The sequence below is a fragment of the Mus pahari genome, chromosome 7 (genome assembly GCF_900095145.1).
Source record: "Mus pahari chromosome 7, PAHARI_EIJ_v1.1, whole genome shotgun sequence".
In the NCBI taxonomy this organism is placed as follows: domain Eukaryota; kingdom Metazoa; phylum Chordata; class Mammalia; order Rodentia; family Muridae; genus Mus; species Mus pahari.
This window is the reverse complement of record NC_034596.1, coordinates 4,254,083-4,271,037: the sequence shown is the minus strand read 5'-3', so window position 1 is coordinate 4,271,037 and position 16,955 is coordinate 4,254,083. Positions and strand designations below refer to the sequence as shown.

Here is a 16,955-nt window from a genome sequence, read left to right as displayed (position 1 = left end):
GGGGTATAGGGAACTTTCGGGAAAGCATTTGTAATGTAAATAAAGAAAATAATATAATAAATAAATAAATAAATAAATAAATAAATAAATAAATAAAATAAGAAAAAGGCAAGAAGTGGAAAAAAACATTCTTTGTGTTATTACCTAGTAAAGAAACAAAATCCTCAATGAGTGAGGAAAATAAAAAACCACCCCAGATAACTGAGAGTTAGCCTAGCATGGTCAGTTAATCTTAGTGTACTCACGTTAAAAACAGCATCACACAAAGTCACTGTGCAACCATGATGGGCCAAATAAAAACAACACAACTCTGTAATTACATCTAAGCACAGAACAAAATATGAACACTGCCCTAACCACAAAAATGACCAGAAATAATACTGCTCTCATTAATACCACTGTCTGGTAGGAGACATTGTGGTATGCACATTGAGTTCAGAAGACAACTTATGGGAATTGATGCTTTCCTTCCAACATGTGGGATCAAACTCAGGTCTCCGGGCTTGGTGGATGACTTACCTGCTGGGCAATCTCAACCAGCTCACTTCCTAAGTTCCTAGAATACCTAATTACTAAATGGTCCCACTACCTAGCAACATCCAATTCACTTCTAAGCCCCACTTCCTCACAGTTTCCCTAAGATTATGTAACACAATACTAAATCCTCTATGATTCCCATAAAACAGTCCAGTATAAAACTATCCCTATTTATAATAATTCCATCTTCTTTAACTAGGTATGTTCTTAGTAATTTTCCTTGGAAAGCAATGACAATAGTTGGAACTACAGACTCACAGGCATGTTCACCACACAGCCCACTAGATAGATGATTCCCAGGACACCTATGAATGTGATCTTAACACTTTTGAGGATGACATCGTGTTACTATGTCAAAGGATAGACACTTCTGGAAAATACAGGATGGAATTAGGAGTAAAATAAAATTATACAAGAATACCTCCAATCTACAGAACAGATAACGTAAAGGAAATTCTGGTACATAGCGTTGGGCCTGGTGACACACACCTCTGATTCCAGCACTCAAAAGGCAGAGGCAGGTGGATCTCTCTGTGACTCTTAGACCAGCCTAGTTTACATCATCACGCTACAGGCAAGCCAGGACTATACAGTGAGATCCTGACTTGGGGGAAGGGGGGAGGAATAAATGTTTATCCAACCCCTAGTTCCACAAATTAAAAATCCTGTGTTTAGTGGCACTGATGAAAACTGATATTAGCTAAACAAACAAATTTTAAGTTAAGTTCATTTGCTAAATATTCCATCAATCTGAAAAAAAAAAATTAGAACTCAGTATAAAAACTAAAAGAAAAATGGCAAATAAATTCTGGACAAAAACCACAGTGTCTAGAAACGCAAGACCTGCTGAGTTAAGCCCAGTATTTCCTAAACACATTCATTTATCAACCTGAAAGAGGCATGCTTTAATGTTGGCACAAGCGTCCTTACCTCCGGGGTCCTTGTCTGGATTGTATTCTAAAGCATTGCTACAGATGAGGTCAATATCTTGCAGGAAATCTTTAGCAGTTAGATAATTATGTTTATCAATTTTAGTTATTACTGTCGATAAATCCATTGGTTCTTTGATTACTTCAAGATAATCTGAAACCTACAACAAACAGGACACTTTAATGAAAATTATATCTGGCTTTGCATATGCTTTCTTTAGGTCATTAAACCACAATTAAAATAGGTAGCCAATTATAGAAGAATAAAATTACAATGATATTTATGCTAATTATTCCACGAAAGTTACTGTATATACTTTCCATGAAAAGCTTCATGGTGCTCATATTGAAATCTGAAAGACTTTAAATGTGTCGGTAAAGTTTGGGTAAAGTACATGAGAAGCATCAGTAACTGTTCTAACTCAAGGAAAAGAAAAACAAAGAAAAAGCAAAGAGTTTTCATACTAATAGTTTCTGGTATGTGGGTCTTCTTGTTTGGTTGTTTTTTGTTGTTGTTGGTTTTTTGTTTGTTTATTTGTTTTATAAAAAGGCAAACAATTTCATGGAAAGTATTTTCTACTCCTTTGGAGTCATTACACACATTTTGAGTCAATTAAATGTAAGTATTGTTTTTTCTAACTAACTAAGGGGTTTGCTGGACTTGCCTCTGCACATACATTTTTTTTTGATAGCAAAATATTAAGTCAGGAATATATTTTATGCTTTCTGTCACGTAACCAGTAAGGAAGAATTAGCAACCTATGTCTACTGTTTTCTTAAGTAGAAACTTCAAGTCAAGTAGTGATTATGAAAGCAGTTTCAGAAATTCCTAAAACTAGATCAGGACCAACTTCTGGGCAGTTTCTGAAAAGTGAGAGTGTGTTTTCTTACAGCTTCTGAGACCACTGATGCCATGGTTTTAATTTATACACAAGCATATGCATACTCATGCATGTAATTTACATGTTTTTAAATGTTTCCGCTCATCTGTAAGATGTGACTGTCAGCTCTAGGAGGATCTTATGCTGGCAGCAATGCAACTATAGTTGGACTCTGAGACATTTTCCTTGCTATAGAAATGGAAACAGAAACATTAACAACAGAAAAAGCACCTTCAAGTTTTAGACTATTAAAAGGATTTTAGTACATGCTTAATTTTAAATTCAGCATTTTTTTTAAATGTTTTGCTTTCTGTAGTTGACCTTAAATTTAATTATTTTAGCCACTTCTAATTCATTATTTGAATATATACATTTATGGGTATGTTTGGTTTTTTGTTTGGTTGGTTTTGGTTTTTTGAGACTAGGTCTCTCTGTGTGCCCTGGAACTCTGTAGACCAGGCTAGCCTGGAACTCAGAGATCTGCATGCCTCACACTCCCAAATGCTGGGATTAAAGGTGTGCGCCACCACCGCCAAGGCCTACACTTTTATGTTTTAAGCTACTCAGAAATTATCTTGTTGTTGTGTTTGTTTATATAGTGGATTACGTTGATAGATTTTCATATATTAAACCATCCCTGCATCCCTGGAATGAAGCCTACCTGATCATGATGGATGATCGTTTTGATTTGTTCTTCGATTCGGTTAGTGAGAACTTTAATGAGTATTTTTTGAATTGATAGTCATAAGGGAAATTTGTCTGAAGTTCTCTTTCTTTGTTGGATCTTTGTGTGGTTTAGGTATCAGAGTAATCGTGGCTTCATAGAATGAATTGGGTAGAGTACCTTCTGTTTCTATTTTGAGGAATAGTTTGAGGAGAGTTGGAATTAGGTCTTCTTTGAAGGTCTGATGAAACTCTGCACTAAACCCATCTGGACTTTTCTGGGTTGGGAGACTATTGATAACTGCTAATATTTCTTTAGGGGATATGGGGCTGTTTAGATCGTTAATCTGATCCTGATTTAATTTTGGTACCTGGTATCTATCTAGAAAATTGACTATGATATAAAAAATAAAAAAGAAATTATCTTGTTTTTCAAAATATTGTTATCCCTCCCCTGACACTCCTGTTTCAGCTTTGAGAGCAAGCCCAGAATAAACATCACTCAGAAAAGAAGATCCTAACATTAACAAGAATTTTACCTAAACCTTACTCAGTATGTCTATATCCCTTTCCATTTCTTTACCATGATTTATAAAACTTTCTTAAAAGTAGATGACAATTGTAATCTGCCAAAATTGAGTAATTAGGAAGAAAACGTTTCTCGAGCAAGAAGAAACTAGCTCATCTCAGCATGGTGGACCCACGCAGAGGAAGTGAGCTGTTTGTTTTGTTTATTTATTTAAAACAGTCTATAGGATCAGGGCATAGCTTAGTTGGTAGAGTCAAGGCAAGATTTCGAGTTCAATTCTTAGAACCATAAAAAGAAACTTTTACAATTAGCTCTCTCCTCTCTCTCTCTCTCCTCTCTCTCTCCCTCTCCCCCCCCCTCGGTGTGTGTGTGTGTGTGTGTGTGTGTGTGTGTGTGTGTGTGTGTGTGTGTTACTTAAGGTAAAAGCATAAATTAGGCATATCTTTCAGGTCCTATCCAGTAGGTAAAGGCAGAAGGTAGCTACAATGGAAAGGACAAAATAATATGGGCTTTCAAGCACAGTGGTCATGCCTATAATTCCAAAATTTGGGAGCTAGAAGATTGTAAGTTTAAAGTCATCCAGATCTAAATAATGAGACTGTGTCTTAAGTTTAAAAAGACTATGGGCTTTAAATTTAAAAAGAAAAAAATTCAAACCTGGCTATATCACTAGCCAAGTTCCTCAACTGTAACCCTGAAAAGTAATAAAATGACCTTCTTGTGTGATTTGAAAGTTATCAAATCTACACACTGTATGCAGCTAAACATTCAACTGAAAATGTTCACAGTTGCTTTATTCCAAAAGAAGGGGAAAATGTATATTTTCAGAGATCATTAACTCATTCTTTCCAGTCACAAGTGACGTAATGATTCCAAAGGAATCTGCTCAGGTCCAAAAACACAGACTTCACAATTAGGAAACAACATTCAACTTTGAATCACTTTATAATTCAAATATTCTTAATGACACAAAAAATAAAGAACTAGACACCAAAACTGCTCAAACATGGAGTCTGAACTATAAGAAGAAGGCCAGAAAAGAGTATGTTGTGCTCATCCATGCTATATTATCCCAGGATAAAAGGTTTTGTGAATTGACGGCATTCTGGCATATTCCAAATGGAAAATTCCTTTTCACCATCACAGACCAAGTTCCCACAATTACACAAAACAATACACGTACATAGTGAGGAATTTTCCATTGGGAGCAGAGAAAATCTTTGGAGAGGAAAACAGTTTTAGGAACATGGGATGTGTTTAACTTTTAGTGGCATCTCAGCAAGAGGCCTTTCTAAAGTAGAAAGACTCAGGCAGTTGGAGACTTGACCGCCTCTTTCCGCGGTTAAGGAAATGCCAATGTTGGCCCAGTAGGTTGACACCAACACAGTTTTAAAGCAGGATTTATCCTGGAATAAAAATAGTCTATTATGGACATTTCACAGAAGTAATTTTAATCCTCCTCTTAAAGAGTACGTGATCACAGAGAAAAATAATAATTAAGAGGATGTATTCAAATTGGTCACTAATTTCACTCAAAAGTCACCAGATGTTTGCTGGTGGCACTGGCAGTTATCACATGGATTAAAGTTTTACAGGCTAGGGGTAATATTCATCCATGCCTTTGCTTTTTTTCCTTCCAAAAAAGATGTCAATATTTTTTTTCTTTTAGCCAGTTCAACTTCACTGTTTGCACACTACTGAAACAAGACCTCTTCAATATCCACCGGTTTGCTGAAGATGTTAAAGCGTTTATCTGTGGCCAGCCTCTTGGTAACATCCCTGAGGAACAATCGCAATTCCCGTAATGTATTTTCCTCCTGGTCTTCCATCCGATTTTTTTCTGATTCTGATAACTGACGAGGAGGAGATGGTAGTGCAAGTGGAAGCACTTCCATAGCACGAAGAGCTTAAAAAAAAAAAAAAAAAAAAAGTGGGGTTAAGGATGGATTATGATGATAAGCTAGGACTCAATTGGTATTCTGATATTCTCTCAAAACATCTGTAAAGAAAAGTAAAATTACAAGTCCACAAACCATGAGAATCCAAAAAGTAAAACTTCAAATGGAAATTAAAGAGGAAGTAAGAGAATAACTTCACCTCATTAAATAATATACAACAGGTCTGCTAGTCCTCTAGAACAACACCTACTAGGATGGGAGAGAAATAAAAGTAGAAATTGTGTGTGCATGCACTTGTGTCTGTATGAGGGTGTATATGTGTGTTTGTGTGTGTGTGTACATGTCCACTTGTGTCTGTATGAGAGTGTGTATGTACATGCACACATGCACATGTATCTATGAGGGTGTGCACTGATGCATGTGTGCCTAGGCCAAAGGGGGACTGTACATTAAAAAAAAATAAACTGTTATCAAGGTAAAAATATTTGATGCACTAACAATATAACACATAAACAACAAAAACCAAAAAAAGTAGATAGTTATGAAAAGAAGAGAAAATATACTTAGTAGCCAATAAGAAAGGTTAAGATAAATGAAAAGGAATGGGGGGGGGACTAAGGGGATAGGGAGTGGATCTGGGAGGAGGTGGGAGAAGAGTGGGGGTGCATATTAAACTGCACTTATGCATGTATGAAATTTTCCAAGAATTAATTATAATGACATTTTTAAAAATAGAACAAGGAAATATAGGCTTAAAATAGTTTTATCAAAAAAAGGCTGAAAGATTAGCAATAGGACCTTGTTTTTTTATGTAACTTTAAAAGAAGAAAAAGAAACCTTTCTCAATGTCAATGTCTTAGATTGCAGGACTTCCCTAATTCAGACAGCCTAAAACCCAACAAATTTTTGAGGTTTTCTAAATGCTATGATTCCAAACCCAAGAAAAATAAAATGTTTAAAACTGGACTATGGTGGCTTTCAAATACCACATAACATATACTAAATCAACATTTTTAAATTAGCAAGTAAACCAGAAAAGACCACATTCTACCCAGCTTTTGTTGTTAAATTCCACTGTCAACATGACTGGATGTGGAATCACCCAGGAGATTCAGCTCTGGTTGTGTCTGTGAGCAGAGACCTCCAGTGGACACCTCCAGTGTAAACAACACACTCCATGGTCTTGGGCCCACGCAGGAGGAAGCACACTACACCAGCACGCCCCACTAAGCGTGACCAATGTCTCGCTCTCCCCTCACTGTTGTGCTTTCTTATCAGAATCAACCGCATCTATGCGAACCCTTCCTTATTTGTGTCAGGCATTTTGAAACAAGAGAAAAGTGACACACCACCTTTCAGATTACCAAACTTGCCCGGCTCCACAAAGGAATCAATAACCTGTTATTCACATCCTGCCATTTCAAGAACCAGGTACTTCAAAGAGTAAGACATAGAAAAACTGATAACTTTTTCCCCTTGGCTTTCTGAGCTGTTGAATGCAGACTCTACCAGAATTTCTGAAGTTGGGCTTAATAAAACTTTAACAAAGATGTATTCAACCTTGGATTAGGTACACACAGCCATTTTCAACATGTCTATCTAGGCCAGGGAATGGCTCAGTGGGTAAGGGTGCTTGCCACCAAGACTGATGACCTGAATATTTCTTAATTCCATTGTCTATTTCGTGGAAAGCTTTGGGACTTACCAGTATGTTTCCTTCGTGGTGGTGCCATTGACGCCTGATGGAGAATAAGTTCTTGGAAAAATTTTCTTCGATCTTCTTCAATAGGTCTTTGAATATATAATACCTCTTCATATTGTATTCTAAAGATACATTTAACCTATACACACATACATAAAAGAGAATACAGAATCAAAAGCATACATATTAAATCAAATTAAAATTCCTTCCATTTCTTGTCCCATTCTCAATAAACACAGCACATTCATTCTGACAAAAGGTTTGACTCCATAAACGAAACCACAAAGAAGAGTCCAGTTGTCTAAGTCAATAACCAGCAGAAGCATGCATGTAAAATTCATCAGGTAAAAGCAAATCAAATAACTGATTGTGGAGATATTACATAGTACCAAAATACTTAGATCATACAATAAGGAACTATGAGCATATTAACAATAACTCTTTAAAATCTTCATATTTCTTTCTATTTCTCATCCTCTGTTCTTTCCCTACCAAGTCTATTCATTGCATTGGAATCCTAGCTCCACTGTCACTAAACGTCACCTCCCGTCTCCTCACCTGCTCTAGCAAGGCTCTCATTATGCAGCTCCCTCTTCCAAGATACACTACTTAAAGCCCTGTATACCATCCACATTTGTCACAAGACACTTAACACTGCCTTTGATTTTTTTGTCTGGTTGGTTGGTTGACTGGCTTTAGGTCTAACTTCTATCTTCTAGATGCCAAAGTCTGATAAAAAGCTTTTCTTATTATTTAGAATATCTCTCCCATCTTGTGGTTTGCCTTTACTGTATCAATAATATCCACTGATATACAAAAGTTTTTAATTTTTGCAAGATCCACCTTACTTATTTTTAGTACTTTTGTTTTTGTTTTTTTGGTACCATGTCCAAGAACTTCTGGTCAAATATGGTGTTTACTACCATGCTTACTTCTAAGAATCTTAAAAGTTGTAGCTCTTACAGATCTTTGACTTGTTTTAAGTTAATTTTGCAGTATGTATTAGGTAAGCATTCAGCTTCATTTTTTTAGCATGTAGAATAGACGTTCCCAGATTTAACAGTCCCAAAACCTTTATCACAAATTATTTGATGGGGTAGGGTAATGGTGGCATGTACTTTCAATCCCAGTACTTGGCAGGTAGATCTCCGTGAGTTCAAGGCCAGCCTGGTCTACAGAGTGAGTTCCAGGACAGCCAAAGCTACACAGAGAAACCCTGCCTCAAAAAAAAAAAAAAAAAAAAAACCTCCCCCAAAAGACCCAAACAAAACTCTACATTTTTAATGTCATCCATCAGAAAAATTAGCTATTTTAAAACTTTTATCTACCAGTCTGTGGCTTGCTTTTCATTTTTAGTTAAATCTTTTCAATAATAAAGTTAAATTTTCTTTTTTATTCTACTACTGTAGCTTTTCAAAAAAGATAATATTAAGTATGTGTATATATGAATGAATATGGATTGTGATAAAAAGAGAGTGTCACAGCCACTGCAGTTACAAGGCTACTGATGTGGGTGCTGGGAACTGTACCCAGATCTTCTGCAAGAGGATAGCCATCTCTTCAACTTCATACTATATATAGCATTTCATTCAAGTTTATGATTTTTTCAATGTCTCTCTTCCCTCCAAACTTTAATTCCTGTAGAGCAGTGATAATCTATCTTTGATATAATCTGTTCATTCACTAAGTCAAGATTTCCTGTGCTTGAACTGCATGAGTCTGTAAGTGTTCATGTGTGTTTATATAGGTGTACAACCAGGAACTATACTAGGGAGTTTGCAACTCGTTGTTGATAGAAAGGTATAGAAAAAAAACAGCATATGCCTTAAGTGAATTCAGACTTAAGACATCACATTGCAGCAAACAGGCAAGTTAATAAATTATAGAAGTTGAGTGATGGTCTTAACTGCAGGCAAAACACCAATGAGCAAAAAATAAAAATAAATCACTTTTTAAAAAAATTTAATCAAGTTGGGCAGTCACAGCACACCCTTTAATCCCAGCAGTCAAAGGAGGCAAAGCAGGCAGTTCTCTATAAGTTTGAGGCTAGCCTGGTCTACAGAGCAAGTTCCAGGACAGCAAGGGCTACAGAGAAACCTTGTCTCAAAAATAAGAGGGTGGGGGCATAGACAGACAGACAGACAGATAATTTTGATGAGTTTCATTCAAAGCCAATTTTTCCCCTGAATCAACTATGGCTCTACTTTTTATTTGAACTCAAAAGTAAATGTCAGATGCACAATAATATTTAACCCAAATAAAATCTAACTCTACCAATGAAAAGCTACATGTCACATCCCATCAACTGATCTCACAAAGAATGAAGAGGGACATTATAAAGGGCCGGGTGATGGGGAAGCTCAGGCTTCCTAATGAAGTTGTACACATCAGGCTCTGCTTTAGGCAAGGAAGTGTCTCATTTTCACAACAATGAAGTGAATGGTGGCTAAAAAGTTGTAGATTTAGTATAAAAATTGTGATTTGTACCCAAATTAAAAGTTGTTTAATAAGTCAATTTTTTTAACAATATAATAAGGCAGCCTGGAGACATGGCTCAGCTGTTAAAGGCTAGGCTCATAACAATATGATAAGGCAAAATGGATAGTTAAGCACTTCTTACCTCTTCAGGAAGCTCACTGTACATGGTTTCAGAGGTAGACAATAAAAATATAGGTGAAAAAGACGGTATATCCTGCAGCAATGTCAAGAAAGTTGCTCTCACAGTGTCACTGACAGCGTCCCACCAGTCACCAATATGAGGCATGTAAACAATACTCGGTACTGTTCTTCGAGCTTCTCGAAATATCTAGGGAAAGAACCAGTGATTAAAAGCTCAAATTGAGTACTGTAAAGCCTACACATCAACCCCTGGATACATTAAATATGTCAATCATCCCAAACTTATTTTCTTAAGATAGGATACAAAAGTCTTTATATGTAACTCCTATGTACTCTTGCCTCACCATGCACAAAAAGGTATTTTATAATTTAACCACTCCTATTCAGTACATATTAATAGCATAAGGATAGAAAATTGGTCTTTACCATGTACAAACAAGGCACACCACTATAAAAAAAATGCTGCAAATAAAAAAGAAGCATAACACCTCTATCACCCATATCAATTTTAGTGTTCCTAGTGAACGTCAATAAGGAAGAAAAAGACAGCACTGTTGAAATAGACACTTAATCAGTGTCTAAAGTCATTGAATACAATAATACATGTGATAACCAAGATACACTACCATAGAGCTTAAATTTAATGGATTTTCTGCTTACATATTTACTCATATCTATCACTCAATTCTTCATAGTTACAAAACAGTGTTACTTCTCTAGAGAGGGAACAATAAGCTCTGAGACACTTCCACTGTCAGAAAATTAAAACGGCATTTTCCTCAGTTGTTAAAACCATCCTTCCCATCACACTCTGCTGACACAGAAGAACCAGACTGGATGTTAGTTAACTGCTAAGCAGAACTCTCCTCTGTATGTGAGCTAACATCTGTTGAGCCCAACGCTGAATTCTTGCATGTTAATATGCAATCTTTTTAACAAGTTTAGATATAAGGGCTGGTGAGATGGCTCAGTGGGTAAGAGCACCGACTGCTCTTTCAAAGGTCCTGAGTTCAAATCCCAGCAACCACATGGTGGCTCACAACCATCCATAAGGAAATCTGATGCCCTCTTCTGGAGTGTCTGAAGACAGCTACAGTGTACTTACATATAATAAATAAATAAATATTTTAAAAAAAAAAAAAAAGTTTAGATATAAATGTTGAACATCTGACAATATTTCTTCTAACTAGAAATTTCTATTCTGTAGTTATTTCCCATCTTTTAAACACATTACAATGAGCCTACATAATGTAAAAGATAAATAAGAACCTAATACAAATGACTAAGAGCAGATGTCATAACGCATGCCATAACGCATGCCTATAATCCCAACATGTAGGTGGCTGAGGCCAAACAACTGCAAGTTCCAAGACAGATGGGGTTACAGAGCAAGTGTGAGGCCAGCCTGGGCTACACAGCAAGATTTACACACACACACACACACACACACACACACACACACACACACACACACACGCATACAAACAAATCATTACAGATTTTCTAAAGAATAAGAAGAACTATTTTTATTTCATGAGCATCCTTACCAATTACATAAGTTTATTCACTAATATTTCACACATTAAACCTTTTGAATAAAATAAAAGGCGCTGCCAACACTCTAAGCAACCAGTTGACAGAGGCTCAGATAGACTCTCCCGAGGTGGACGGACTACAGTTTGCTCCTTCCTTGCTTGCTATTTGCATATCCACCAATCCAGAGCAGCTGTTGACAGAGTTTCTTCAGGACTCACAAACTCTGACCTTTATTTAAAATACTAGTATCCTAAATTTTGGAAATCTATGATTTTTCCCTCTTCGAAGTTCTTATAGAAAATTAAAAAAAAATAAAATAAAAAAAGAACAAGCATAAATAATTGGGGATAGGAAGGAAGCCCACAGGAGTGCAAAGGCAACTGAGACATTTCTTTCTTTTCTTTTTTTTAAGTTACTGCATGCTGCCAAGAGCAGGCATGGTACGAGGAAGACAGGAACTAACTCTTACTACTACTTTCCAGTTCTCCTGTCTACGCTGGGAAAACTAAGAGGAAGAGAAATTAAGAAAAAAGAGAAAGAAAAAGGAGAAAGGAAGGAAGGAAGGAAGGAAGGAAGGAAGGAAGGAAGGAAGGAAGGAAGGAAGGAAGGAAGGAAGGAAGAAGACTAGCAAACAATAACTACTCACAAACTTCATAAATGGACCACTGCAAGTCACCTCATGCCTGGTGTGCAGGAGAAAACAAAACATGCCTCTACAAAACTCTCCCGCCTTTTACTCTAGTACTTCTGTTAGGCTGTCAGGAACACACGTGGACAACACCCAGCTGTTCCCAAGTGCAGCGTCAATGGCACAACAACAGGTTAAGGATACAAGAACTTCAAAATGCCACAAGCTAAAAGAGGCAAGTAACAAGTGCTCCGCTGATTGGTGACAGTGAACTGCACACACTCAGACAATTCTCAGAGATGAGGTTTTGTTTAGACGTTTTTTATTTTCATCAAATCTTCTTCAAAATTTATAACTTAAACATAATAGTCTATTATTTCTAATGCCCTTAAAAATACCCTCTTTTTATAAAATTTTACAAATTAGCTTAGAAAACCCAGTGCAGATGAGTCTAACACAAATATAGAAAAACCCAAAAGGCTCAGCCTTTTAAACCCATGAGTATAATGATATGGATGGAGAATTAACCTTACTACAGAAGACTGAAAGGATAAACAACATCTACAGATTATTTCTACAACGGTTCCTCTAAGCCTTTAGTTGGGAACCATCTTTACCTTCTAGAAATGGTGAAAAGCACTACTGAAGGACTTTTTTCCTTTCAATTCCTCAGTTTGTATACCACGATATTATGGTATACTTTCATGGTTTTAAATATAAAACCAACTTGTTCTAATTTCCCAGTTTTATACTAAAAATTCAAAAGGAGAGCTAAAAGTTTCACTTAGAGAGGAAGTGCTTTGTATAGAGTTTCTAAGACCCAAGGTCAATTAGAAGCACTGAATGAATGAATGTTCTGAAACTAGCATTTTAAAATTCTTAGGAGTATAAACATCAAAGAAAAGAAATGTAGTTTTCTTGTGAATTGTGGGATGTTGGTTTAGGAGTAATGTAAAAGCAGCCTTTCAACAGCTTACCCATATCATTAGACCATGTTTTGGTGTTGGGGAAGCAGGGTTTGGGGGTGAAACCCAGGGCTTCACACAACAGGCAAGTACTCTGTCCCTGAGCTACATCCCATGTTGGCAAGTTTTAAAGCTGTGGACTAAAATAGTCTTTGTGGAATCAAATACTGGTTAGTTCAGAGGAAAAATAGAGCCTAGTTTTAATGATGTGGCAACTGGCTGGGAACAACTGATGCCATTTGAGAACTAGAAAAATACTCACCTATAAGGTGTCTTGGATTGGTGGATGTGCAAGGTGTAGTAGAAAACAGAAAAACTGTTATAGAGAAAAAAAGACAGTAGGCCAAATTACTGAACCAACCGTTTCAAACCACCTCTGACATGACCAGCACTCCTGCACACGTAAAATGACCATGTTCCAGTGTCTGTTCACACTCTTCATTTCCTCCTGGCTTCCTTCTTGACCCAGATATTACAGTCTCTTAACTAGGTTTTCTTTTCCTTAAGGTTTCTTTTTTCCATCATAAATTACTTATGCCAAATATCAAAAGCAAAACTCAGCTTACTGGAACTAGAGGTCCCCATTCAAGGGAGCACTAATGATATAAACTGCATTTATATTTATAGGAGTTCTAATTATCTGAAAAGAAGACTGAGGAGGCAGTACTCCAGCCACCAAACTAAAGTGTCTGAGGCAGAGCCCTCGCCTCGTGGGTCAGGCCCTCGGCTAGATTCCCCAGCACTACATGCATGTATGAAAGGTCTGCATTTTCTTTATTTTGGTAGCTCTAGGGATAAGATCCAGAGCTTTGCCCACATTTGCTCAGTGTCCTGCCAGCGGGTTATATACCCAGTCCTACTCATGCTTTAGGTAAGAATTTATAGCTTCATTACAAACCATTTGGTTTAAAAATTGAAATCTTTAAGTCTAGATTTAAAAAAAAAAAAATCAAATGCAAATGTGAATAAAGTAGAAAACTCAAAGCCAGATATGCTCTGAATTATCTAAGAGGGGCTATCACAGGCAAGAGGCAAACCACTTTATGTCATCAAGAAATGTCTAAGATTTCAGTTACTTAATATACTAAAATTATGAAACACAACTAAAAGTAAATATTGGAGGGCCTAAAACTCAATTTTTACAAAAAGCACTATATTTTAAAGCACTAATGAGTAGAATTTTTTTTCTATCTTGCTATCATAAGCTTACAGACTATTACCAGTGATTTACTCTATTAATATCATTTTACCATCCTTATAGCTAAGATACTGAGTATCTTCTGTGAAAACAAGGCACTGTATGACCTGCAGATCAAGAATTCAAAAAAAGGCACCATGTTTTTCTACCTAAGTACAAACCCAGCCAGTGATGAAGCACATCTATACTGTTTCTGAACTTGGCAACACTACAAAACAGCCTCTGTGAAAGTTAAGCTTGCTGATATTTTCATTCCATAAAGACTTCAAATCAGTAACTGTTACACATTCTGAAATAAGACAATTTAATTTGCTTACAAACTCAAGGAGAGTGTATGCCCCAGAAAAACTCAGACAACCATGTGAACAAACACAAAACAACCAGTGTGCACTTCAGGGGCACATACATTAAAACTGGAACACTACAGAAGATTAGCCTGGCCCCTGAACAAGGATGACATGCAAATTTGTGACGTGCTCCATATCTTTTGAAGGGAGGGTGGATATAAAACTGGGTAGGCAGGATAATAGGAAGGCTGTGGGAGGAGTTGGAGAGGGAAATAACATGGTCAAAATATAGGGGAAATTTTTTAAGTAAACTAAAAGGGGAAGACTGCACTAAGGTAAATATTAATTCTTTAATATTAGGGAGTCAACTGGCTTTCGCTGAGAACTTCCAGATATATTTTCTCTCTAGGAATAGAAAAATACTAAAACTTTCACCAAATAAAATATTTAATTCACCATTTCAAACTATTCATAACAATATACAGTATCTAAATTCCAAAGCTTTTGATAACCCACATAAAAAAGAGCTGAAGGTTTGGCTCAGTGTTTGAGACCACACATTGCTTTTCCTAAGGCCTGAGTTTGATTTTCAGCACCCACGTCAGGTGGCTTAAAACGCCCGAAACTGTGGGCCCAGGGGCTCTGACTTTTGACCCCTGTGGGCACTGTGTTCATGTGCACTTATACCCCCATCATATACAGATATTTAAAATAATTTTTAAATGTTTTAAAAAATAAACCACATATAAATAAATTCTATTTTAAAATATATTTAATAATATCTCTTTTAACAAAGATAAAATATAATATTCATTCATCCTTTTTTTTTAAAGATTTATTTATTATCTGTAAATACACTGTAGCTGTCTTCAAGAAGAGGGCGTCAGATCTTGTTACGGATGGTTGTGAGCCACCATGTGGTTGCTAGGATTTGAACTCCGGACCTTCGGACCTTCGGAAGAGCAGTCGGGTGCTCTTACCCACTGAGCCATCTCACCAGCCCCTCATTCATCCTTTTTTATTATTATTATTTTCTTTATTTACATTTCAAATGCTATCCCGAAAGTTCCCCATACCCCCCCCCCCCCCCCGCCCCCATCCTTTTTTTTCTAAGTCATTAATGAGAACAATACAAGAGACAGCATTTACATCTGAGAATAGAAGAGAGGTAGAATTACAGTTATTATTGTGTTTTGTTCTGTTTTTTGTCTTGTGAGTCTGGGGAGTAGATTAAAAGAAAAAGTTTCATGTAATTCAGGCTGGCCTTGGACTTGTTATATAGCCCAGGATAATGCTGAACTCCTGACCTACCTGTCTCTACCTCCATGTACTGAGACCGCAGGCATGCACTACCCACACTGACACTAGTTTTTAGCAAGTCTCTTACTATAGATTACTAACACCTCAGAATGTACTGCAGTGCTCAGTAACTAAGTGTGAACTTAGGTTCCAACCATGAATGTTCTAAGATTCCCCCTTCGCCTTGGGATACTATTACATGCTCAATAATGTAAGAGCAGCACATATACACACAGAGAATCATATTATGCCTACTGGTGCCAGACAAAGACTGCAAAGTACTGTATCTCAAAATATCTATTTAAGACCCAGAATGGTAATAGATTGGGGCGCATGTGTAAAATATAGGTTTCTAAAACCTATCCCAAACTCAGTAAAATAGGACCCCTGGGTCTGGAGTCAAAAATTAAGAAATTTCAGTAAATTCTCCAAGCAATTCTAAGACACACTAAATCTTAAACAATGAACTCTTCAGTAGGCACTAATTCCTCTAATTTATTTCTCTCCTAGTATTATAATGTATAAGTCGAGGCAGACAGGTGGGGAGAGGACGTTCTGCCTCTCACATACATACATTTTGTATGTACAGATACCTCTTACATGAGTATGTTTGGAAACAATAGCTAAGTAGTTAATACCGTCAGCACAGTGTAAAGAACACCACAGAGATTTGCCCTCCTCTCCATTTTCTCATGCGTAAGAACTACATTCCTTTAGAGGGTATTTAAGTCTTCTTCCCTTTTTGCATTTTCATGCTATACTATTACATATGCAGCTTATTTTGCATTAAGTATGTTAAAGGGAACCAGTGGGTAAAGTTGCTTGATCAAACCAGATGTAAATAAATAAGTAAATAAATGTAGAACCTCACATGCATTAGAGAAACGCATGCTAAGAGTAACTTGCCATAGACTGACTCTTCCATTACACATTCACTTTGAAGACACTCAGGACAGAGGCCTAGTCCCAAGGAGAGAAGGAAGAAAGGGAGGAAGGGGATAAAGAAAAAGCAACCTTTTAAATGCTATCATTTAGTATTGAACCACACCCACTACCCTAGGATTTGTTTTTCTTATCTACTTAGAACCAGATTTGCTGATCTTTATAAGTTATTTTTAAAAATCAGTTTTATTTAATAAGAGTATCTTTGTGGGGCTGGTGAGATGGCTCAGTGGGTAAGAGCACCCGACTGTTCTTCCGAAGGTCCAGAGTTCAAATCCCAGCAACCACATGGTGGCTCACAACCATCCGTAACAAGATCTGATGCCCTCTTCTGGAGTGTCT

General features: G+C 36.8%; 1 protein-coding gene and 1 non-coding gene across 4 annotated transcripts in view; one reads left to right on the top strand and one right to left on the bottom strand.

The window, feature by feature from the left end:
- The window catches only part of Atad2b (ATPase family AAA domain containing 2B), a 123,413-nt gene that overhangs the window by 26,616 nt on the left and 79,842 nt on the right, over positions 1-16,955 (bottom strand). For 2 of the 3 annotated variants that reach the window (XM_021201380.2, XM_029540646.1), the window contains exons 19-22: positions 9,760-9,945; positions 7,143-7,278; positions 5,249-5,445; positions 1,468-1,627 (exon numbers count right to left, since the gene is read on the bottom strand). In XM_021201380.2, coding sequence (XP_021057039.1) covers positions 1,468-1,627; positions 5,249-5,445; positions 7,143-7,278; positions 9,760-9,945 — 679 coding nt within the window. The remainder of the gene's footprint in view (positions 1-1,467; positions 1,628-5,248; positions 5,446-7,142; positions 7,279-9,759; positions 9,946-16,955) is intronic. The other variant, XM_021201381.2, reaches the window with a different exon arrangement.
- On the top strand, positions 14,471-14,573 carry LOC115064521. Its single transcript, XR_003844352.1, has one exon. It is a non-coding gene; the product is annotated as a U6 spliceosomal RNA (small nuclear RNA).